The sequence below is a fragment of the Mizuhopecten yessoensis genome, unplaced genomic scaffold (assembly GCF_002113885.1).
Source record: "Mizuhopecten yessoensis strain PY_sf001 unplaced genomic scaffold, ASM211388v2 scaffold2307, whole genome shotgun sequence".
NCBI classification, from domain to species: domain Eukaryota; kingdom Metazoa; phylum Mollusca; class Bivalvia; order Pectinida; family Pectinidae; genus Mizuhopecten; species Mizuhopecten yessoensis.
The window spans coordinates 572,241-598,606 of record NW_018404481.1 but is presented as its reverse complement, the minus strand read 5'-3'; the positions used below and the strand labels follow the sequence as shown (position 1 = coordinate 598,606).

General features: G+C 38.2%; 1 protein-coding gene across 1 annotated transcript in view; it reads right to left on the bottom strand.

Annotated features, from left to right (window-relative positions):
- The window catches only part of LOC110445468, a 243,428-nt gene that overhangs the window by 45,462 nt on the left and 171,600 nt on the right, over positions 1-26,366 (bottom strand). Inside the window, exons 11-12 of the mRNA XM_021490120.1 lie at positions 12,090-12,218; positions 10,716-10,785 (exon numbers count right to left, since the gene is read on the bottom strand). Coding sequence (XP_021345795.1) covers positions 10,716-10,785; positions 12,090-12,218 — 199 coding nt within the window. The remainder of the gene's footprint in view (positions 1-10,715; positions 10,786-12,089; positions 12,219-26,366) is intronic.

Below are 26,366 nucleotides of genomic sequence, written 5' to 3'. Positions count from 1 at the left end.
ACTAGAGTACAAATTATATGATAGATGAGATACTACAGTATGAAACACCTATTTGATCAGATCAGATTCAGACTATCTGTAAGTATGAGATATTTTCAAGAACTAACTAGAGAAACTCCCTGAAAAGACATTCAACGAGTGCGGAGGCTCAACATTGGGCTGTCATATATCCCCACTAGCCTGCTCTCCCCATGTGACAATCAATAAACAGAAAGAAATGTGTGTATGGGACTCAAGTATCTCGTCGGTGGGAGGAACAGTTTTTACCAAGGTCTTTTTGTATCTTGATGTGTTACAAGGGAGAAATTATTGATGTTCCTACCAATTGTTTATACAGCCGTCCTCTCATTTCGGGTATGTTGGCATGTTTTCGGGGGCTGTATAACAATGTTGGTTGTGAGCCAGCTTATTGACACTTAGCTATAGGTCATTGGTGTAATCCCCGCTTACCAAGCGAAGAGGTCGAGTCCTTGAACAAGACACTTTTGTACCATTGTTACCCCACCTCTCCCTGATTTATGAATACAGTATAATATGGTCTGTGTTGAACATCATGGTTTCTTAGCTTTAATTGGCATTATAATGAGCCTTTGGAAATACCGACCTATAACAAGCCGAACACATGTACAAACTCCTGTACACCCTCACACACAGGCATCTCCTGGCTTATTTAAGGTACTACAGGGCAATACGTGGTAAGATGTGCTTGAGTTAAAGGCTGACCGTACACTTTTATGATTGTAAATATACATCTTTCATCCCTCAAGTGCTAAGCACCTGGAATAAGAAAGGACGCTTTAAAACAAATGTTGTACAATAAATGTAAGAATAGCAGAAAAGTTGATGAAGTGATTTTTATAACACAGACTGTCCTGAAAAATTGTAAACCAGTAAACACTCACTCTGTGAAACTTTCCCCTCATCGGTAAACAACATATTTGCCTATCATAAATTTCACTCTTAACATTTGATTTTTATGTCTATTGATTATAGAAAGTCACTGTAATGATGAATTTGCCCTCATTACGTAGGGCAAAAATAGGTGATAGTTAAACTGCAGCAAATACTTCCTAGCATATAGTAATTAAACCCATAGACTGTTGGTAGTGTTACTGGCTGGAAGTCCAACATGTACACAAGCTCAGCTCACAGGTTCACTGGCTTGTTTTGTCATTGCAGGTCACCTAGCTACTTAACGGGTAGCTATATATAGTTAACCTAGCTACTTAACAGGTAGTTAACCTAGCTACTTAATGGGTAGTTAACCTAGCTACTTAACGGGTAGTTAAAGAACTATAATGACGAACTAATAACCACGAAATCTTTGCCAATTACGTATAATTTGCACAATTATGAGATCACAATGAGACTGCTCTATCCTGAGATTACATGGAATGAAACCTCATCTTGTATGACATTTAGGGCAGTGGAATTATCATTCGTTATAATACAACATTTGATATAGCACCCTATCTAGCTAGAATTGGTCACTCGTATAACAATACAATTAGATTAATAACTCATACAATCAGCTAATACAACCAAATACAATATTAGGACCTCACAGGAGCTGCCTCATTAGGTACTTAACTACTGTTCCTAAGCCTCCTGGCTAATACCTCCACATGTGTGCATGCCTCATCTTGTACTGTGTTATACCATTGTTCTTTTTTTGCTTTGGTTTGGCTTTATATTGTTTAATGTCCTATTAACAGCTAACATAATTTAAGGACATGCCTCCATGTGTGTTGTGTAAGCGTGCATGTGTGTATGTGTGCTGGAGACAGTGTATGTTGGTGTACTTGCCTCCTTGTGATAGCGTGGATCTGATGCCGACTTTATAGTCCTATCTCACTGAAATACCATGCCAAAGGCAGCCAGCACAGCATTCGACCCAGTCACATTATACTAAGATAATCTTTCCAATAATGCCCTCTCACTTGAATGTTACAGTAGAAACAGAAGAGATACTGGAGCACCCACCTCAGACCATTGTTATACTCTATCTGGGTCATTGGAGAAGTGTGAATGGGAGAAAAAGACTGGGTGAATGGCCGGAGTGAACCTCTTGCACAGTTCCACTGTTACTTCACATTGCACTAGATTAAGCTCAAATGGAAGGTAAACATTCCACTTAACGTGGTGAACCACCTACTTCACACTACACTACAGTGAGTTCACATGGAATGTGGATGACTTTTTAAACTTCACAGCTTGAAAACCGACAAAGATGCCAGCTTGGTTTTGTCAATCTAGGAGACTAAATCAGTGTGCAGTTTATCTGAAGAACCTCATAGGGTGTGCCTCTTGAAAACTGCATTCTACGATTAATAACGACTGCAAGGCGTTAAAAAATGACCCATCATCCTCTCCACATTGAAGATAAAATCGTTTTTGATATCAGCAGGCTCAAGTTTTCAGGGAAATTAATCAAAATGTATATGTGAAATCAATCCAAGTTTATACAAATATGTGTTAGGAATTTACTGTTGATAGGACGGAGAATCATGTAATTACTTTTCCCTTTACTGTTATAAATCTATCTTAGCTTTCTTTGGATATACCTATATGTGAAGTGTTAAGAATGAAATTCAAAAATTTAGGATAAGTACCAGAAATATATTCATTAAACCCCATCAGTGTCCCCTACCTCTTATTTGTACCCCCCTCCCTATCAAGTCTGAAGAAAGTTTCACAAATATGTAACAATTCTTTGAAGTCCATGATTAAAGGCAAATTACAGGTATAACACTGCAGGTGTATGTCAGATGTCTGATATTTTACCTGCCGACAAGTCTTAGTGTCTGGGGAGGAAAAGCTTACCAAGCATCAACATTGATCATACCTAGCGATCCCCTAAGGGAGTTACAGGGATCAGGAATACCTATCATTCCCCTAGGGAGTTACAGGGATCAGGAATACCTATCCATCCCCTAAAGGAGTAACAGGGATCGGAAATACCTAGCGATCCCCTAGGGAGTTATAGGGATCAGGAATACCTAGTGATCCCCTAAGGGAGTTACAGGGGTCAGGAATACCTAGCGATCCCCTTAGGGAAGTTACAGGGATCAGGAATACCTATCGATCCCCTTAGGGAGTTACAGGGATCAGGAATACCTATCGATCCCCTTAAGGAGTTCCAGGGATCAGGAATACCTATCGATCCCCTAGCTAAGGGAGTTACAGGGATCAGGAATACTTAGCAATCCCCTAAGGGAGTTACAGGGATCAGGAAAACCTATCATTCCCCTAGGGAGTTACAGGGATCAGGAATCCCTAGCGATCCCCTAGGGAGTTACAGGGATCAGGAATACCTAGCGATCCCCTAAGGGAGTTACAGGGATCAGGAATACCTATCGATCTCCTAAGGGAGTTACAGGAATCAGGAATACCTATCCATCCCCTAGGGAGTTACAGGGATCAGGAATCCCTAGCGATCCCCTAGGGAGGTACAGGGATCAGGAATACCTGTCATTCCCCTTAGGGAGTTACAGGGATGAGGAATACCTATCGATCCCCTAAGGGAGTTACAGGGATCAGGAAAACCTATCATTCCCCTAGGGAGTTACAGGGATCAGGAATACCTATCGATCCCCTTAGGGAGTTACAGGGATCATAAAGATTCAGGATCAATACCAACTTGGCTACAGTCCTGTCTGTCTTTTTACAGGGAAAGTTCAATGTACTGCAGAATATCTGAAAAAATATATTAATTTTCATATATTTTGTTATCAGATTACTTGCAAATATAATTAAACTTCAGAAGATTTTGGCACACATTGTAAAATGTCTGATGTATAAATAATAGTGAGGCGTTTTTCGTTGATATGTTGGCACAAGAAGTGGGGTAATGAAGTGTAGTGAGCCCAGGTTTTTTGAGCACATTCAGCATGTGTTTGACATCAGAGTATGATTTAGGCCCAGAGCATGCGTAAGTGTGTGATTTAAGGCCCCGATTCTACGTCAGACAGCCTTATATGTACAACAATTTAGGAAGACAAACAACCTGTACAAAAACTACAAGTCTTCAAGGATCATGATAACTAAGATGTTAATATCTTTACAGAAATGAGAGGATTGGAAATCATCCCCACCTACAGGAGCAACATTGTTATAGTCCAGACACATTCTTTCAAAAATTGAAAACAAATGAGACAGCCACCTGGGGCAATTTATAACACCCCCCGTAAGAGGATCCCACTATAACCCCCCCCCCAAAAAAAAACCTGAGCAATATTGATGCGTCAATGAAAATTCCAGTAAAAAACAGTGACCTTGACCTTTTCCGACCCACACCTAAAATGAATACAGTTCCTCTCTAGGGCAACTCACAAATATGTATTTAGTATAGCTTTGTACGATCAGTTGTTCTGAAATAAGGATCTGGACAAAAAATCCCACTGAAATCCATTTTTAGTAACAGTGGCCTTGACCTTTGATAAACTCCACTTAAAATTCAACACATGGTTTTGCTATGGCAACCCACATACTCAGTCTGCATGAGTATTGTGTGATTAGTTGTTCTGCTGTGAGGATCTTGTCAAGAAATTTCTATCCCTTGTAAGCGATTTTAACCTTTCAAAAACCACGCCTATATAATCAGACTTGTTCTTCATCTTCCGCAGTATCAAATCAAATCTAAGACATTTCTGTAATATCTGATTCTTTTTGTTTTGCCTGATCTTCTCCATCAGGCTAAAAATCCTCAACCTTCGAACCTGTGTACTTTTAAAAGATGTTGATTATTGATATATGTACTTGTGTACAGTCCATATTTTACATTCTAGCAGTGACCTTGACCTTTTTCCAGCTGTATGTTAATGGCTGCGCTGATGTATATTTCACACCTGATGCACTTCAGGACGACATGGAGAGGTACGTAGTCGTGGATGACAGGATGAGGTAACAAACAGCTTGTGCTCTCAATTTACAGGAAACAAAGCCAACTTTTTTGACAACCTGAAACAATATGTTGCTGATGCTGTCTACAGACTGTCTGGGTGTGTCCCCTCCCTCGTCAGTCACTCATGTCAATCACGTGTATAGGCCCGCCTCCCTTTTAACAGTTAGCTATATAAATAGAAACCTACAGTAGAATTTTCAGTGCTAAAAAGTCAACATTTGTAAAACCCAAGATCACATATTTGATTAACTCATTCCCCCCTGAAGACACATTTGAACTCCTTCATTTCAAAGGTTGGAATAGTTCATTATAAAATTTCAGGGGTGAATCCCAAGTTAACTACATACCTAAAATTTCTATTCCTTCTATGATTTACAACATCATTGTATGATTAGATATCTCAATCCTTTTTGCTTTGTACCAGGTCCTGTTCAGTGCAATCAGATTCTTGTACACATTTTAGTATAAGTAATCCACTTAGTGTTGTAAGCAATTATCTATATAAAATAGAAATCGAAATTTGTAATTTCATATCTCACACTGTTTGCAGTATCTTACATTGTCAAAATAATGTCTCAGAAAGTACAACTGTCCATGCATGCACCCTTTGCAAAAAAAACATTCATGAACGGTGATGAACAATTACATGTAAGCCTATTAATGCACTAAGCAATATTGACATTGGAGGATTGTTATTGTAGCAAATTGATGTTATATGAAAATCTGCAGTGGTAATTATAAACCATCTGTGTTTATATATATATATAGATGTACAGGTTCCAAACACCAGGCCCATGGCCAGTCAAAGGGTAGGACTATAATGGAAATATGTCACATTCATGTGTTAATTAAATCATCCTCTATCACAACATACAAAATATAATACACAATGCAAACCGACCTGAAGTATATATATAGATATCTATATGACGGTAAGTGAGAATGATCTTTGTGGACGAAGAAAATAATTTCAACAGAAAACATCTCAACAACATGTTCTTAGCACTTTCATCTCTTCAAGGAGATTCTTTAGTCTGAAGAATCATCTTGAAGAGATGAAAGCACCAAGCACATGTTGTTCAGATTTTTTCTTTTTAAATTATATATATATACATATTGTAACGCAATATGATGCCCAATATGCATGTACACCATAATAACACGATGATGACATAAGCTGTCTCATCTACAGAGGGAGGTCATTATGGCCTCACATGTACCATAAGTTTTTAAAATAAATATAAAACATATCATAATTGACTCATTCACCCCTGAAAACACATTTGAACTCTTCCAATTCAAAGGTTGGAATAGTTCATTATGAAATTTCAGAGGTGAATAAGTTAAAGAGCAATAACCATTTTTTCCCTGTTCTTAGAAAACTTAGAATGTTGATTCCATACTTGACCCTGAATTTCCAAAGAGCTGTGTAATACATTATAAGTGATTTAAGGCCTTGAGGATAAGTCTTTTTGTGATCTTAGAAATTTTGTATCATTTTCCTGCTCACACAGATTTCAATCCAATTTCTGTATCATGTATATGTTTATAAAATGTATCTGTGTGACCTCGCTCACTGACCCCTTGAAGTGACCAGATAGTGCAAGATCGGTTAACATGCCAGTCTGTGGATATCTTTGTACAAGAATTCCTCCCGGCTGGACTGATGTCCAGTCTGTGTGTTTGTGAGGGAAATGACAAAAGTTAATGATGTCTGTACCTCATTATTACATAAAGGAGAAGAGGAACTGATGTGGTCTGATCATTCATATTTACACTAGTAGTTATTGGCTAACTACAACCAGATGTAGGAACTTGACCTCTACAGTGACCTTCACCTTTCCGTAGATAATAACCCCCCACCCCCACCCCCATCTCCTCGATGCCTACATCTCATATCCAATGTTAATTAGCAAGCATGCTAATGATGTGTACAATTTACGGAGAAAAAAATACTCTCAGTAAGTGGTGGAACATTGAGCCAAATCTTACACCCTAGATAGTACAGCATTGCTACTCGACCTCTCCAGCCAGTAGTATAATATGGACCAGCATGATTGCCAGGACTATGGTAATTTGGCTGAGCAATCATCTCACTGTGTCCATAATATTGATGTCCTGGGTCCAAAGCTGGGTCGGACTGGTTGAATATATTCCATCTGGTTACTATATACCAGGAAATTTTCACTTCAGTTTTTTTTTTTTTGCGTCTTTTTTGCCCCTCACACTAATTAAGGGGGCGAATTTATCATAACAGCGAATATAAGTAAACTTGATACCCAATGTACTTAACTCCTTCACCCCTGAAGACACATTTAAACTCTTCCAATTCAAAGGTTAGAATAGTTCATTCTGAAATTGCAGGGGTGAATGAGTTTATACAATTTAAGGGCAGTTATCCAGTATAGTATGGACATTAAAATGATGCTCTTTCTCATGATTTAAAGGCCATTGAGCATTTGATGCTGGCTAGCCCTATTTCCCTTTTCTCTTCATTTTCCTAAGCTTTTGACCTTGAAGACAACACTATTTACAACCTAAAGATTGATCACTACATAGGGCACGATTTGCAACAGCAGGGACACAATTTCAAGCAAGCTTAGAAATCAGGCTATGGAATAAGCTAGTGTTGGCTTATATTTTAGCCGTGATCTACCCAGTTTTCAAAATATTTCAGCTATTCTGTTTTTTATATAATGTAATTATTTTGTGTTATTTTATTTGTGTCAATGATGCTTCAAAAATTTGACAACATCATATATTGTCTACATTGTAAGAATTACTTCGTTGTTCCATATAAAATTCTTGGAAATTTGTATCCTACAAACATATATCTGAAAGGATCCAGTGTTATTCAGGAAGCTATCGCTAATATGACTTCTTTGGGCCTTATTCCTTCTTTGCGTATTGCAAGAGTTATCTTCTCTTGTGAGTGGGTATTGATTGTTATACGTCATTGGTTTGTGTGAGAAAATTACATCGTTTTCTCAAAAATTAATGACGTTACTCTCACAAACAAATGACATAACAATCAATACCTGCTCACAAGAGATAACTCTGCAATACGCAAAGACGGAATATCAATACAGATATATATTTCAATTATGGAGCATATATATACACCTCTCCTAAAATACTCGTTTTGGTTTGTTTAACATCCTTTTAACAGTCAAGGTCATTTAAGGACATGCCACCATGTGTTGTGTATGTGTGCTTGCGTGTGTGTGTGTGTGTGTATGTATGCAGGACGCAGGGTAATTATAGGTATACCTATCCCAAAAATTAAACATATGAATTTAAGATTGACAACTGTTTTTAAGAAGACTTTAAAAACACCTCTCTTTAAATCTGCATTTATGGACGACCCTGTCCCTCTGACTGTGGGATTTTACATTTACAGTGACCTCCCCCTAATGTTTTCTTTTGGGTGTAAGTGTAGCACAGCGGGGCCAGGACACTTCTGTTAACAAGCTAGCTAGGCTGGATAAAACAAACATCTGAGGTCCAGGGTTGGAATGCCAGTCTAGCCCCCTCTGAAAGTTTTACATTCAGAACATTGATGTCGATCATATTTTGTTTATTTCATCTTTATTATTTTTTCATTTCAGTCTCGTAAGGAATGGTTTTCTTTTCAGAAATGATTTATCAAAGCTATAGTCATGCCAGAAATGTTCCCAATGCATCCAGTTTTTGGCAGTGGTACGAGGACCCTTAACTCATTCACCCCTGAAGACACATTTGAACTCTTCCAATTCAAAGGTTGGTATAGTTCATTATGAAATTTCAGGGGTGAATGAGTTAAGCTTGTTACTCCCAAATGAACTGTAAATGTTTCATGATCGGGTAAATTAAAAGAATTGGGAAGTAAACTAATGTATGGACTTCATGGTTAAAATGTCCGTATCTTCTATTAAGATCTTGACAATGGAAACCCTAATGTTTTATAACAGTTTTGTAACGACTAAACGTAGAGAAAAAAAGACTGAAGACAACCGTCATCTGGTCCACATAAGTTGGTGTTCACTAATGGTTTACAAGTTTCAGCCTCCTACAAGGGTCCAAGCCGCCATCATCAGAACATTGCCCAGGTTATAAACACAATGGTGACATCTATGTGAAGTTTGACTCTGAACAACTTGACCTCGTAAGTCTGCCCTGTATCCCAGTGACCCAGGGTATATGGACCCGCTGTGGTATTGTTAAGTGATATGGGACCTTTATGTTCCCTTGTCCATAAAATCCACTGAAGGATCCCTGTACCACTGCCAAAAACTGTAGCTATATGGACAGGAAACTGGTTTTTTTCTGGCATGACTGTAGCATTGCTAAAATTATTTCTGAAAAGAATATCATACCTTGCAGGACTTTCATGAAAAAATAATTAAGACGAAATATAGAAAATATCATCAAAATGCAATAGTGTTCTGTGTAAAAAATATTCAGTGTGGCTAGACCAGGATTTGAACCCTTGACTGTACATGTTATATTGTTAAACTGTTGCACTTACCAAGTGAGCTACCTGCATGGTCAATGGTAGTTTTCAAAAAAAAAAAAAAAAAGGGAGGTAACTGTATAAATATGAAGAACTGCAGTGGAATTCTCCAGTGTTTTGCCTGCAGTATTTTAAAATGTATTTGTAGCAAAACCAGAAGACCAGATAGCATAGTTGGCAGTGTGCTTATCTGCAGTTCTGGGGGTTCCCAGGTTCAAATCCAATGTCACATTGATAGAATGTTTTATGGATGTTTCAACACCAAATGGTATGCTTATCTAGCTGTGCATTATATCACAACTTTCCTGCGGTGACGTTGATTTCCAGTTCAGTTTTTAAATGCCACTACCAGTATAAATGTAGTGTAAGTTTTATCTTCCATCAATTTCCTGCTGTGTTCTAAACAGATACGGTGGTGTAAGAAAACCATATCACGTTAAACAAATATTATCTAACAGCACTATGTTCAATTTACAATGTAAAATTTTGAAAATTCTTGAATTTGTTTTGAATTCTCGTGATGTTTTTACAACATTTGGTATTCTGGAAATTCCAAAACTGCATCAAAAAAATTCTTTCTACAAAATATCACATTCAGGTTAAAAACATCATATATATCCTTTTCTATAATAATAATAATAATGGTATTAATTTGAGGTACTTATATACCGTTTTATCACAGCCTAGTCAGTAGGTCGTCTCAAAGAGGTTCACAAATTATTATCCGTAGTTATAGGGTCTTTGCAACCAGCCAATATCTTTTTCAACTGAGCCTGGGGGGCATATAGCTGGTGCTGCCATTTTGGCACTCACAGCTAGCATTCTACAATTCTAGCACTGCCTAATCACGTGCTCATTTACAGCTGAGTAGACTGGAACAAGTGGAGTAAAGTATCTTGTTCAAAGATTCAACACAGTGCCGTGACGTGACTTGAACCCACAACCCTTTGGTCACCAGCCTTGCGTCCTACCACTAGACTACCGTGCCTCCAAGGTTTGTTTGTAACCATGTATGTTTGTTTGTTTTTGTTTGTTTGTTTGTTAGAGGTTTAACATCCTCACAACAGCTAAGGTCACATGGATGGATGGGTAGGGAGACACACAACAACAGGAAAGAGATGGTAAGAGAGGAAAAAGAAAATAGGTCCCAAGTGTTGCAATGGGTCCATATAATGTAAGCTGCTTTTTAAGCATCAACCTTCTAGAGAGGGTCTTGTTTATGGTTCAGATACACAATGTTTCTGGATTGATATGCTGATTGTGAGGGAATAGCATGTTCTAACAGAAACAAAACATCAGATTTTTCATTTGTGTACTTACATGGTGCAGGTTCTGGTTCGTCTGATTCTGTGGAAATCTGTTTCTTTTTTATAAAACTGCCTTTCTTGATCTGCAATATAAACATTTCTGATATTACTGAAAATACGTATTGATAAAGGGAGACAAGCAAGTAATGAAGTTGAGTTTGATAAAGGGGAGATTATCTGGTAGTCTACCATAGGGTTGTGTTTGATAAAGGGGAGACAATTTAGTATTATCCAATCAGGTTGTGTTTGATAAAGAGGAGACAATTTAGTATTATCCCATCAGCTTGTGTTTGATAAAGGGAGATGATCTGGTAGTCTCTCATAAAGAGTTTTGTTTGATAAAGGGGAGATAATCCATCAGTCTCCCAACATGTTGTGTTTGATAAAAGGAGGTTATATGTTAGTCTTACATCAGGTTGTCTTTGATAAAAGAAGATAATCTGGTAGTCTACCATAGAGTTGTGTTTGATGAAGGGGAGATAATTTGGTAGTCTAGCATAGGGTTGTGTTTGATGAAGGGGAGATAATCTGGTAGTCTACCATAGGGTTGTGTTTGATGAAGGGGAGATAATTTGGTAGTCCCCTATCAGATCATTTTGATTGAGGGTGATACTCTATTAGTCTCCCAACATGTTGTGTTTGATAAAAGGAGGTTATCTGTTAGTCTCTAATAAGTTTTTGTTTGATGAAGGGGAGATAATTTGGTAGTTTCCCATTGGGTTGTGTTTGATAAAGTGAGATAATTTGGAGTTTCCAATCATGTTCTGTTTGAGATAAAGGGAGATAACTTGGAAGTCTCCAATCATGTTCTGTTTGAGGTAAAGGGAGATAATCTATCAATCTCCTATTAGGTTGTGTTTATTACAGAGAATAATCATAATTTGGTAGTTTCTCATTCGGTTTCATAATGGGAAATACCCTGGTGGTGGCCTCCATGTTTACTTTTAATGGAGTTTGATAAAGTTTAGATATTGAATTACCATTACCTCATTAACAGACCTTAAAGACCTTAACAAGCCATTCAGATTGATATGTCTCGCCTGTGCCCTAGCTGCTTTGACCATCAATGCACATGTCAAGTTTGGTTGGTCTAGCACTTATAGTTTCAGAAAACTAACTTAAACGCAAAAACTAAATGTTGATGGAGATGCTGACAAAGTCAATGGATTATGAACGGTAGGCCACAACCAGCATGTAATGCATGTGTTGAGATGTACTACCTAAGATGCAACTATATGGTCCAAGTTTAGTTGGTGTGTAGCACTTATACTTTCAGTGAAACTAACTTAAACCAAAAACTTAATGTTGACTTAGCTGCCATTTCCGAGACAAAAATTGTAGGTCAACAATTGGTTTTAAAAATCAAAAAAATATTTAGAGAGCTTACTATTTTGCTTTCCGATGCGGTTTTGAGGTTTTTGACAGCTTTTTTCCACATTCCCTTGATGGAGGCTGCTGACTTTTTGTCCGACATATCCTCCACAGAGCCATTCTGTTTGGATGTGAACAGGTCGATCTGAAAATATAAAGGTTAGCATTGAGAACCCACAGGTCAAAGTGGTCAAAGTGGTCAAAGAGGTCAAAGGTGAACTAACACACACACTAGTGAGTGCACCTTTCACATAAGACCAGCAAAGGACATCTTATTTAGTTTCCAAAAGTCAGCCCAGGTCATACCTATTTACAAAGGTTGATTTGTAAAGCATTCTTTTTCAAAGAAGCTGATGTCCTTATATGTTCTTCATACAGCCTGTTGATAAAATTTTCTCAGATAATAGACAATTTCTGTTTTATTCTGTATTCTGTGATACATGACAAGGTGACAAAATTATATCAGCGACAACACAGCAAAATGCAAAACAATTGATGATTACAACAAAAATGCATAAGAAATTATACTATTTTACAAACGCATTAAACTATATAGTAGTTTAGAAGCTTCATCTAAAATCTTACGTAACACAATAGGCATCATCTGATATTTACTTAACACATTCACCCCTGCAGACACATTTGAGCACTTACAACTCAAAGGTTGGAACAATTGATTATGAAATTTCAGGGGTGAATGAGTAAATATTGTTAGGATTTTCACCTGGTGGTCTTACCTTTTGATTCCTTAACCAAGACATTTAAAAAAAGTCCCTTTTCTACAACTGATGTCTCGTAACTTTGAAAAAAACATAAAACACTGTATTACTACCACTGGTAGTCGGACAGCTTGCTAGGTGTGTTAAGAAGTGATGACAAGAGAAATATGGCCGACAATTATAACTGATATGTTTTGCCTATAGTCAGACAGACACTGTATACTGTATAGGGTATTATGTATGCTAATGTGATTTATCTCATCAACCAAACGATCAATTATATATAGCTTTGATGAATGTTCCTATAACTTGGTGCGAAGTAGCTAGGATATAAGTGCAACCCATATCCTCGATAGGATTTTAAACTGTGGATCAAAATTAATTCCAGGTCTGCGGAATGATTGCTCTGCAGACCTGCACGTTCAATTAGTGAATTTTGAGAGTTGATATCCAGTAAGGGTCTGAAGGAAGGAAGAGACTGGGTAGGGAGATATGGCCGAGGCGCAATTCTTGGGATAAACTTAGGTAAGAAGATTATAATGAAGTTATCACTATGGTAACAACATGTAAGCCCAGCATCTCAAATGTTAGAATGTGCCCACGTTAGTGGTCAGATATTCTAAACCTCAGGACTTTAGTCAAGTCAGATATCCTCACATCAGGAGCAGTGTTCAAAGAGAACCAAACCTTTGGACAAATGGTCAAATGACCCAATTAAATCTCACAGCAAGAAGTCAAATAACTTCAGGATATATTAGTGGTTAAATAATGCAAACCCTAGTATGACAACTTAATTTGGTAAAACTAGATCACTGACAGATGAGCAAGGCCACACCCCCATGTCCAATTTTAACCTAATGACAAGTGGTCAGATAGACCGACCATGGAACAAATAGGTCAAATAACCCTAACCTCATCAATATTTAATCCACAAACACGACCTGTGCTCGCAACAGATGGAAGACTCTTAGGTCCCTGTCATAGTCGAGGTTCCTGTCATGATATTGCATGTGGTGGAGGTTTCCTGTTACAAGTCATTAAATGTTTTATAGTTTTCTGTAAATGTATCTACAATCAAAACTTACTCTGAGCAATTAAACCCAACATTTTTCTAATTGCTAGATCACTGTAGCATATATAGATGGAACCATCTTATTCCTCACCCTAGAGGAATTCACAACAGCGAGGACACCATCACATATATATACAACAACAATCGGTAATCCGGCTTATATAATTTCATTACTTCTATGGACCTTCGTTAATTGTGAACCTTCACGCATGTTTGTTCTATTCAATAACTTCTTAATCTTTCCATATCTTTTTTTCCTTCACAACTCTCATCCTTGTTAACAATTCCTTATTAAACAATTATACGATTCCATATCCTTCAGGACTGAGAGTCAGACTTATAGTGGTCAATGTACTTAGAATCATGGGCAGTATCTATTATACATGTGATTACAAGTAAGACTTTTTCAGTATGTTTGCATCGTTTAGATTATTTCAGCCTTTATTGTATAAATCCTTACTTATTTTTTGAAGCTCTCTTATTTCCGAAGTACTGATTTACCCTAACTTTTTTTCAGAACCTCTCTTATTCATTCCTAACCAGTAATTCATCTTAACTCATTCGCCCCTGAAATTTCATAATGAATTATTCCAACCTTTGAATTGGAAGGGTTCAACTGTGTCTTCAGGGGTGAATGAGTTAATCCACATGCAGCCTTTATCATTATAACAACACTTTATTTGGATTTTTTTTTTAAATTTTGAATGACTAATGCCACAGCTAGGGTATGTGATGCCAACTGATCAATGCATGGTAGGGAACCATCCTGCAAAGAGTGAAAAACAAGAATCAATTTGAATTTTTCAGCCATAAGAAGTGTCCAGCTTGAATATTTCTGAAATTCTCAGCCATTAATATTAGAAGCATCAAGTTTTGAATCTTTCTCACCCACCCATAATTACGCTTAAATTACAGTATAGTTCTTATAGTAGTTCTTACACTGTTTATACTTTTGGATTACTTGTAAGATAATTTAGTTTAATTTAAACCTATGGTAAATTATGTTACTGGTCTTTTGTTCGTTATATTGGTTTATCGAACATGTAATGCACCAAATCTCGTTTCTGAATTTAAAAAAAATATTCATTTGGGCCAAATTCAGGTATATTTCAGCAATTGCCCTATGTGGGTTTTCAGCATTCGTTCAGCAAAGTGTTCAGCAAAAATTCAGTAAAATGTTCAGCAAAAATTCAGCACTTTTTTTTCATGGGGGTATATCCCTCTTCTGGATTCAGGAATTCAGGATTTCCAGCTTCATCAGAGATAAGACCCTCCTCTGGATTCAGGAATTCAGGATTCCCTCTCCAGCAGTGATATATCCCTCTTCTGGATTCAGGAATTCAGGATTCCCTCTCTAGCAGTGATATATCCCTCTTCTGGATTCAGGAATTCAGGATTCCTCTCATTACATTATAAATCTTTCTTCTAGATTCAGAAATTCATGATTGCCTCTCCATCAATGATAATTAAAACTATCTTATGGAATTCATGGTTTTCCTTCCTCATTCAGAGATTTTTTAATTTTAGAATTCCCACATTCTCAATCAGAATATCAAGCACGAACCCTTCTTAGTAAATATATGTTCCCTATTTACTTGACTGTTCTGAGTGTAACAGTTAACTAGGAACATACAGTGTATATTTGAGATGGCTTAATCTATGTTGGAGGTTATAATACATACTGTTAGTACCACGCAAATAGCAAGTTCATACTGATATAAACCTATAACTTACAGTGCAGGGACATCGTACAAGCAGGGTTGTCTACCCCTCCCCTGAATACCAACGAGATATTCTCTAATGCAACACCTGTCATCTGCTTTCAATCATACCTGTTAATCATCTGTTTATATTTATACACAAGGATGTTTGAGTGGATGTAGCTTCAAAATATTGCTCAGTTCTACTCCCCGAAATAACAAGGTTTACGAGGTACACAGACAACAGAGTTAGGTAAAACCTGAGAAGAAAACGTAGTCCACCTGTTATCTATTACCACCCTCATTAAAAACCGTTCTGTTTCATGTCCGTACTTATTTTGTACAACAATTTTATCCTTGTTTCTTCCCGTTTGCCTATAAAATCCTCCTTCACATTTTCTGTCCTGTCTGTCAAATATCCCTTCATCACACATTCCGTCTTGTCAATCACATACTGTCAAACCTTTATCAAGGGACCCCACATGGGAAGTCGAAAAAGCGGTCTGTTAACACAGGTGGTCTCTTAATACAGGTTCAGTTCCTAAATAAAATTGCTACTGGGGAACACCAATTTGTCTCTTAACACAGGTGGTCTCTTAATAAAGGTTCAGTTCATGAAGAAATAGCTACAACGGGGAACATCAATTTGGCTCTTAACACAGGTGGTCTCTTAACACAGGTTCAGTTCATAAAGAAATCGCTATAATGGGGAACATCAATTTGTCTCTTAACACAGGTGGTCTCTTAATAGAGGTGGTCACATGAGCAGGTTTGAATGTACATGTAACCTTAGTCACTCGTCTTGAATCAGATTTATCAGGTATAATGAATCAAAGGTTTACTTTAGACTCAGCTAACCCTTATATAGACCTGTCACAACCTTTCAAGCCTGCCTCGTCTCTTTTTCAATGTAGGAGCACTAGGTCAAACTTCTGACAGGACCATCATGACAACCTTTATTTGTCATAATCAATATTGTCACATAAATATTGTCACATAAATATTGTCACATAAATTCATATATACTATTGATTTTAGATATAAATAGATGAAAAGCCAATAAAATGAAAATCTAAATCAGAACCCGTTTTGAAAGCTTCCAACTGCTCTAGAAGTCTGATTCAGTACTAAGGCTATATCCACCTTATATATCTTTATGGTAAATATGTTGGAAGAAATATTGAATATGGTGTATATTATTATAAATTTCAGATGATAAAAGCTTCTTTTTTTTTTATTCACCTAACATAGTGAAATAAAAATATATCAAAGGGCTGGAATGAAGATAAACTATATGTATTATGGTAAAATCATCACGTAACAGCTAAGGTAATACAGATGGAAGTCACTCTGACTTCATACAACAGGTTTGACTCAAGTTTCCATGGAATGAGAAACTTGGCCACAATGCAGACTTACTGACATCATTTCGACAGTGTAGGCTATACATAATGTGTGCTTTCGTCTGCTGATCAACTTGAGTGAATTGTTAATGTCCCATTTTGAGGCCAAAAAATACCAGGTTAAGTGAGTGACACATGATGGAATCCATAGGTCCTTTACTCCACTACTTCTCAGGGTATAACCACCACATGTTCAAGAGCCTATAACAATTCCAAGCAGCAATGAATGCCAGGGTATCAATACGAATCTTACCTGACTGTGCCAGGGTAACATGTCCTATATTAACCATGTGTCATTGTTGCACAGTCTATATTACCTGTGTGCCAGGAAACATAACCTATATTACCTGTGTGCCAGGGTAACATGTCCTGTATTAACCATGTGTCATTGTAGCATAGTCTATATTACCTGTGTGCCAGGGAAACATAACCTATATTAACCATGTGTCATTGTTGCATAGTCTATATTACCTGTGTGCCAGGTTAACATGTCCTGTATTAACCATGTGTCATTGCAGCATAGTCTATATTACCTGTGTGCCAGGGAACATAACCTATATTACCTGTGTGCCAGGGTAACATGTCCTGTATTAACCATGTGTCATTGTTGCATAGTCTATATTACCTGTGTGCCAGGGAAACATGTCCTGTATTAACCATGTGTCATTGTAGCATAGTCTATATTACCTGTGTGCCAGGGAACATAACCTGTATTACCTGTGTGCCAGGTTAACATGTCCTGTATTAACCATGTGTCATTGCAGCATAGTCTATATTACCTGTGTGCCAGGGAACATAACCTATATTACCTGTGTGCCAGGGTAACGTTGTCCTGTATTAACCATGTGTCATTGCAGCATAGTCTATATTACCTGTGTGCCAGGGAACATAACCTGCATTACCTGTGTGCCAGGGTAACATGTCCTGTATTAACCATGTGTCATAGTTGCATAGTCTATATTACCTTTTTGCCAGGGAACATAACCTATATTACCTGTGGGCCAGGGAAACATGTCCTGTATTAACCATGTGTCATTGTAGCATAGTCTATATTACCTGTGTGCCAGGGAACATAACCTGTATTACCTGTGTGCCAGGGTAACATGTCCTGTATTAACCATGTGTCATTGTTGCATATTCTATATTACCAGTGTGCCAGGGAACATAACCTATATTACCTGTGTGCCAGGTTAACATGTCCTGTATTAACCATGTGTCATTGCAGCATAGTCTATATTACCTGTGTGCCAGGGAACATAACCTATATTACCTGTGTGCCAGGTTAACATGTCCTGTATTAACCATGTGTCATTGCAGCATAGTCTATATTACCTGTGTGCCAGGGAACATAACCTATATTACCTGTGTGCCAGGGTAACGTTGCCCTGTATTAACCATGTGTCATTGCAGCATAGTCTATATTACCTGTGTGCCAGGGAACATAACCTATATTACCTGTGTGCCAGGTTAACATGTCCTGTATTAACCATGTGTCATTGCAGCATAGTCTATATTACCTGTGTGCCAGGGAACATAACCTGTATTACCTGTGTGCCAGGTTAACATGTCCTGTATTAACCATGTGTCATTGCAGCATAGTCTATATTACCTGTGTGCCAGGGAACATAACCTATATTACCTGTGTGCCAGGGTAACATGTCCTGAAGTACCTGTGTGCCAGGGGAACATGTCCTGAAGTTCCTGTGTGCCAGGGTAACATGTCATTTATTACCAATTTTGATTATTTGATTTAAATGAGGATGATAGCATTATATAATCTCTTCTTGATTAGGAAATGATGAGGAACATTATACAATGAACCCAACCATTGTTGCATAGTCTATAGTATCTGTGTGCCAGGGTAACATGTCCTGAAGTACCTGTGTGCCAGGGGAACATGTCCTGAAGTTCCTGTGTGCCAGGGTAACATGTCATTTATTACCAATTTTGATTGTTTGATTTAAATGAGGATGATAGCATTATATAATCTCTTCTTGATTAGGAAATGATGAGGAACATTATACAATGAACCCAACCATTGTTGCATAGTCTATAGTATCTGTGTGCCAGGGAAACATGTCCTGTATTAACCACGTGTCATTGTTGCATAGTCTATAGTACCTGTGTGCCAGGGAAACATGTCCTGTATTAACCATGTCTCATTGTTGCATAGTCTATATTACCTGTGTGCCAGGGAACATAACCTGCATTACCTGTGTGCCAGGGTAACATGTCCTGTATTAACCATGTGTCATAGTTGCATAGTCTATATTACCTTTTTGCCAGGGAAACATGTCCTGTATTAACCATGTGTCATTGTAGCATAGTCTATATTACCTGTGTGCCAGGGAACATAACCTGTATTACCTGTGTGCCAGGGTAACATGTCCTGTATTCACCATGTGTCATTGTTGCATAGTCTATATTACCTGTGTGCCAGGGAACATAACCTATATTACCTGTGTGCCAGGGTAACATGTCCTGTATTAACCATGTGTCATAGTTGCATAGTCTATATTACCTTTTTGCCAGGGAACATAACCTATATTACCTGTGTGCCAGGTTAACATGTCCTGTATTAACCATGTGTCATTGCAGCATAGTCTATATTACCTGTGTGCCAGGGAACATAACCTATATTACCTGTGTGCCAGGGTAACATGTCCTGAAGTACCTGTGTGCCAGGGTAACATGTCCTGAAGTTCCTGTGTGCCAGGGTAACATGTCATTTATTACCAATTTTGATTATTTGATTTAAATGAGGATGATAGCATTATATAATCTCTTCTTGATTAGGAAATGATGAGGAACATTATACAATGAACCCAACCAGCCAATAGTCAACCCCCCTTGAGAGACCACCTCTGTTAAGAGATCATGCACTTTTGTTAAGAGAGCACTCTTGAAACTTTCCATTGCAGTTATTTTCATGTTAATTGAAATTCTATGAAGACTTCACCTGCAATAAAGAACCACTCTTAGACTTTTGGAATCTCTATATCTTACAATGTGATCTTGGAATTTAACCTTGTGAAGTTGAAGGTCATAGATGATGGCAACACGTTAAGCATCATTACGGAAAAGTACATGCCACTTTTTACCGTACGTGTTTAGAAAATGATAGCTCTATCTATACACACTAACATTTAATTAAAGTAGGTAACAGTAATTAGCCGACTCAATTACATGCATAATTACAGATGAGGCATGGCGGATCATTCCTGGGTGGGCTCGCAGAGTTGTGACGAGAACAACATACATTACTGCTCTCTCTCTGAATATTTGTTCCTGAATTGTAATTATACGAACACCAACATACATAATTTCTTTTCATTTTTTCACGTACGAACATATTTCATGTCTGCATTGCAACAAGTCCAGCTGGCACCATTATATTTCTTTGGTTGAAAGAGGACAACAATGCATGCCCTGTCTAGAAACAGTAAACAATATACATCACAGTATACCTCAGCTCTCCCTCTGTAGTGTTCAGCAGCTGCATCAAACTTAACAATGGACACAGACGCAAATATCATGTTATTCAAATTGACAGAATTACATTTTTGTTGTATCCTCCACTTCTCCGAGATCCTACGTTATCTTAACTCATTCACCCCTGAAATTTCATAATAAACTATTCCAACCATTAAATTTGAAGAGTTCAAATGAGTCTTTTGAGGGGTGAATGAATGAATTAATCCTTTAACATGATCTGATCATCTCTGGTTTGTCAGATGCTGGATGCCGTGCTAATTCAGTAGATAAGAAATTCCATGAGGTCAAACAAATGATATCAACACCTACCTTTTTCTTTTTAAGCTGCAGGTGCAACCATAACTCCACTAACATACATTTGGACTTTTTAGAGCTTTTGTTTGACATCTTTAATACTTTTCTCCATCAACCACAATGTCAAAGCCAAATTAATGAAAAGCAATCACTTTTGTGACTTCTCTATACTCTCCATTAAATCAATGACGATGAGGGCATGCAGACTTCTAAGAACTGTCGGATTATGTAATGCAATTACGCCAAATCACAAACAACCAGTATATATATACTGACAGGATTGCTACCACTCATCAACATCACTTATATCCTCCAGACTCCAGAACAGTTCAGCTGCAACCATTTATCGTATTTACGTGTCATATACTGTACATGTGAATATTTTAATGTTACAAATAAAACGTATTTTTTATAATATAAACTGTTGTTGTTACTAAAATACAATACAATAAAACCTTGTTATACTGCCATCAGTTGTACAGAGAAATTTTGGTGATAAAATAAGGTAAACATATAAAGGAATTCTATTTTTAGAAAGGGAGAAAAAAGGACATCGAAATATGTTGGCAGTAAGTGAGCTAGGTGGCAAATCAAATGAAAGGAGTGGCATTATATTGAAGTTTTACTGTAAATGTATTATATGTAATGTTTATTGTATAATTACTGACTAAACTTATTTGCTGTTCATTTATTATGCATTGATGATATAATGTTTATTTTCAAGTTTGAACTTGAAAAACATGAAATTCACACTACATGAAATATTGCATAGCTATGTCCAATGATCATTTAATTTTCAATGGAGTTTTTCATCACAAGAAGGAAACATAAGGCTTATTATATTGTCTTTTCCCCCCAGTTACTCCGTCTGTATAGTCCTTCAAGTAATGAATATCAAACAATTTAATTTCATTTTCACATGTATGTGGAAAAAAATGTGTAGTCTTTAAACAGAGTCTTCAGTGAAAACGTTATTTATTAAAAAGAATGTTTACTGTCCTAATGAATTTACTCATATTCACTTTACCGACAAAATATTAAAGCTACATGTACAAAATCCCAAAGTTTGCGTTGCTTAGAACTGTATGCGTCAGGTGGCCAACAGGCTGGGGGAGATCGCTGGCACAAATTGTGGCAGTAGATTGGTAGTAATCTAGTCTGTGGACACGTAATTGGAAGGGGAACCTATCTGCTTTAGCTGATAGACTTGGCGAATTCCTCACACACTCATCTAGTCTAATAGCTGACTTGTATTTTCTTATTTGTTTACAAATGATTTTCTGTTCCAAGCTTCCTCAATTAAGACACCAGACCTAGCAGACATGGGTTTCTCAAACAATTTGTGAAGAACGGCATACATTACGCTTTCTTTTCCTTGAAGTGAACAAATCAGAGACAACCCTATGACACAAGGTCGGGAGCTATTTGTTCCATATGGTGCTGACTGTTGAGGAGTTTATTCCATATGGTACCGAATGTCTAGGTGTTTGTTCCTTTTTGTGTTAAGTGGTAAGGTCTATGTTCCCTTTGGTGCTGAATGGTAAGGTGTTTGTTCCTTTTGATAATAAGTGTTTGTTCCCTTTGGTGCTGAGTGGGAAGGTGTTTGTTCCCTTCGGTGCTGAGTGGGAAGGTGTTTGTTCCCTTTGGTGCTGAGTGGTAAGGTGTATGTTCCCTTTGGTGCTGAGTGGAAAGGTGTATGTTCCCTTTGGTGCTGAGTGGTAAGGTGTTTGTTCCTTTTGATAATAGGTGTTTGTTCCCTTTGGTGCTGAGTGGAAAGGTGTATGTTCCCTTCCGTGCTGAATGGTAAGGTGTTTGTTCCTTTTGATAATAGGTGTTTGTTCCCTTTGGTACTGAGTGGGAAGGTGTTTGTTCCCTTCGGTGCTGAGTGGGAAGGTGTTTGTTCCCTTTGGTGCTGAGTGGTAAGGTGTATGTTCTCTTTGGTGTTGAGTGGTAAGGTGTATGTTCTCTTTGGTGCTGAGTGGTAAGGTGTATGTTCCCTTTGGTGTTGGGTGGTAAGGTGTATGTTCTCTTTGGTGTTGAGTGGTAAGGTGTTTGTTCCCTTTGGTGTTGAGTGGTAAGGTGTATGTTCTCTTTGGTGTTGAGTGGGAAGGTGTTTGTTCCCTTCGGTGCTGAGTGGGAAGGTGTTTGTTCTCTTTGGTGCTGAGTGGTAAGGTGTATGTTCCCTTTGGTGCTGGGTGGTAAAGGTATTTGTTACCTTTGGTGTTGAGTGGTAAGGTGTTTGTTCCACTTGGTGCTGAGTGGTAAGGTGTATGTTCCCTTTGGTGTTGAGTGGTAAGGTGTTTGTTCCCTTTGGTGTTGAGTGGAAAGGTGTATGTTTCCTTTGGTGCTGAGTGGGAAGGTGTTTGTTCCCTTTGGTGCTGAGTGGTAAGGTGTATGCTCCCCATGATCTTGGGTGGCGATGTGTTTGTTCCCTTTGACACTGAGTGGTGTAGTATTGCTCCCAATGACATTGTGAAGTGAGGTGTCTATTCTAGTTTTAAGGATTTTAAAAGGAAATTTATGTAAAAAGGAGTGAATTTTGAATTTTGAAATTAAAATGAAACACAATTTTTTGCAAAATAATGTCAATAAAAATGATACTAACATAGATTAGTATTGCATTAATGTATATCAATTTCATAAATATTGAAATTGTGTACAATTGATTATTTATAAACGATTAAAAATTGACATTTTATAATAAAAGCATATACACATAGTAATTGCATGCAAGAGTTATCGTTCTTGAAAAACTGAATTAATGCCTGGATTGCTTTGCAATACTTTAATATTGAAAGAACACACTGCTCTGTCAATAATNAAACAGTGTGACAGGGGAGGTAACCAACAGGCCATCAATAATAAGCATACAATATTCATCACTTTAATATTAAACATTAGATTATGCGGAAATTGTGATACTGATCCCTACGTTGGATTTTCAACTAGGGATGTACTTCCTATTTCCGTTTAGCAATACACTCCTATGACCTTAAGGTTGTACATGCACTCAGAGCACCTGTATTGTAGACTGATATAGAAAGTGTGGCTTAACATATGTTTTTGAGTATCACAGACTGGCCAGTCATCTGGTAGAGGTAACCAACAGGCCATCTATAGACAGATCTGTCTACCAACAGAGACAGGGGAGGTAACCAACAGGCCATATATAGACAGATCTGTCTACAAACAGAGACAGGGGAGGTAACCAACAGGCCATCTATAGACAGATCTGTCTCCCAACAGTGACAGGGGAGGTAACCAACAGGCCACCTATAGACAGATCTGTCTACCAACAAAGACAGGGGAGGTAACCAACAGGCCATCTATAGACAAATCTGTCTACCAACAGAGTGACAGGGGAAGTAGCCACCAGGCCATCTATAGACAAATCTGTCTACCAACAGAGTGACAGGGGAGGTAACCAATAGGCCCTCTATAGCCAAATCTGTCTACCAACAGAGGGACAGGGGGGGGAACCAACAGGCCATCTATAGAAAAATCTGTCTACCAATAGAGTGACAGGGGAGGGAGCCAACAGGCCATCTATAGACAAATCAGTCTACCAACAGAGTGACAGGGGAAGTAGCCACCAGGCCATCTATAGACAAATCAGTCTACCAACAGTGACAGGGGAGGTAGCCAACATGCCATCTATAGACAAATCTGTATACCAACAGAGGGACAGGGGGGGGAACCAACAGGCCATCTATAGACAAATCAGTCTACCAACAGAGTGACAGGGGAGGTAACCAACAGGCCATCTATAGAAAAATCTGTCTACCAATAGAGTGACAGGGGAGGTAGCCAACAGGCCATCTATAGACAAATCTGTCTACCAATAGAGTGACAGGGGAGGTAGCCAACAGGCCATCTATAGACAGATCTGTCTACCGACAGAGTGACGGGGAATGTAGCCAATAGGCCATCTAAGACAGGGGAGGTAACCAACAGGCCATCTATAGACAAATATGTCTACCAACAGAGTGACAGGGGAGGTAACCAATAGGCCATCTATAGACAAATCTGTCTACCAACAGTGACAGGGAAGGTAACCAACAGGCCATCTATAGACAGATCTGTCTAGCAACAGAGGGACGGGGAATGTAGCCAATAGGCCATCTATAGACAAATCTGTCTACCAACAGTGACAGGGGAGGAAGCCAACAGGCCATCTATAGACAAATCTGTCTACCAATAGAGTGACAGGGGAGGTAGCCAACAGGCCATCTATAGACAAATCTGTCTACCAATAGAGTGACAGGGGAGGTAGCCAACAGGCCATCTATAGACAAATCTGTCTACCAATAGAGTGACAGGGGAGGTAGCCAACAGGCCATCTATAGACAGATCTGTCTACCGACAGAGTGACGGGGAATGTAGCCAATAGGCCATCTAAGACAGGGGAGGTAACCAACAGGCCATCTATAGAAAGATCTGTCTACCAACAGTGTGACAGGGGAGGTAGCCAACAGGCCATCTATAGACAGATCTGTCTACCAACAGAGTGACAGTGGAGGTAACCAACAGGCCATCTATAGACAGATCTTTCTACCAACAGAGTGACAGGGGAGGTAACCAACAGGCCATCTATAGACAAATATGTCTACCAACAGAGTGACAGGGGAGGTAACCAACAGGCCATCTATAGACAAATATGTCTACCAAAAGAGACAGGGGAGGTAACCAACAGGCCATCTATAGACAGATCTGTCTACCAACAGAGTGACGGGGAATGTAGCCAATAGGCCATCTATAGACAAATCTGTCTACCAACAGAGTGACAGGGGAGGTAGCCAATAGGCCATCTATAGACAAATCTGTCTACCAACAAAGTGACAGGGGTGGTAACCAACAGGAACAATTAGGAAGACAATTATAATCAGTTCTTACTCTGTGTACTTGCAAACCTTAAAATGTTTTTTTTTATTTCTTTATAATATCACAACCTGTTTATTGCAAGGATTTCAATGACTGCCTCATACAAGTGCAAGTATTTTTTTCTGATAAATCAGACATAAGTTTCTTCTGCCTTGCTTGAGAAAACGACAAAATAAAAATTCACAACAGAAGCTACTATTTTTACATTTTTGATATGCAAACAACTGCAAAATTGAGACTTTGGACTGATCTCTACTGTAAAACAAGAGGCCCAAGGGCCTTAGCGGTCACCTGAGTTATATCATAGGTACTGGTAGCTTTATTTTATTGTTTAGATGTGATGTGGAAATCAGCACGTAAACTAAGTGAAATACAATACTTGTCATGTCATCAATGGATAAGTATTTGAAAATATTGATAAATGTTCCCTTTGGGGCCCCGCCCTAGTCCCTGGGGATGGGGCAGGAATCCCAATTTTACAAAGTAATACTCTCATTCACCCAAGATGATTCTGACTAAGTTTGAGTAATTTTCTGCTGAAAATGGATAAAATATATACCGAAAAGTGTTATTTCCCTATATAAACTATATTAAACTTTACACCCTCCCCAAGGAAGAACGGATAGCTCGGGGGTCCTGAAATTTACAATTTAAATAAAGCCCCTGATGATTTTCTTTCCATGCAGAGAAAATGAATGTAGTACCTCTGAGTCTGGAAGTGAAAAATTT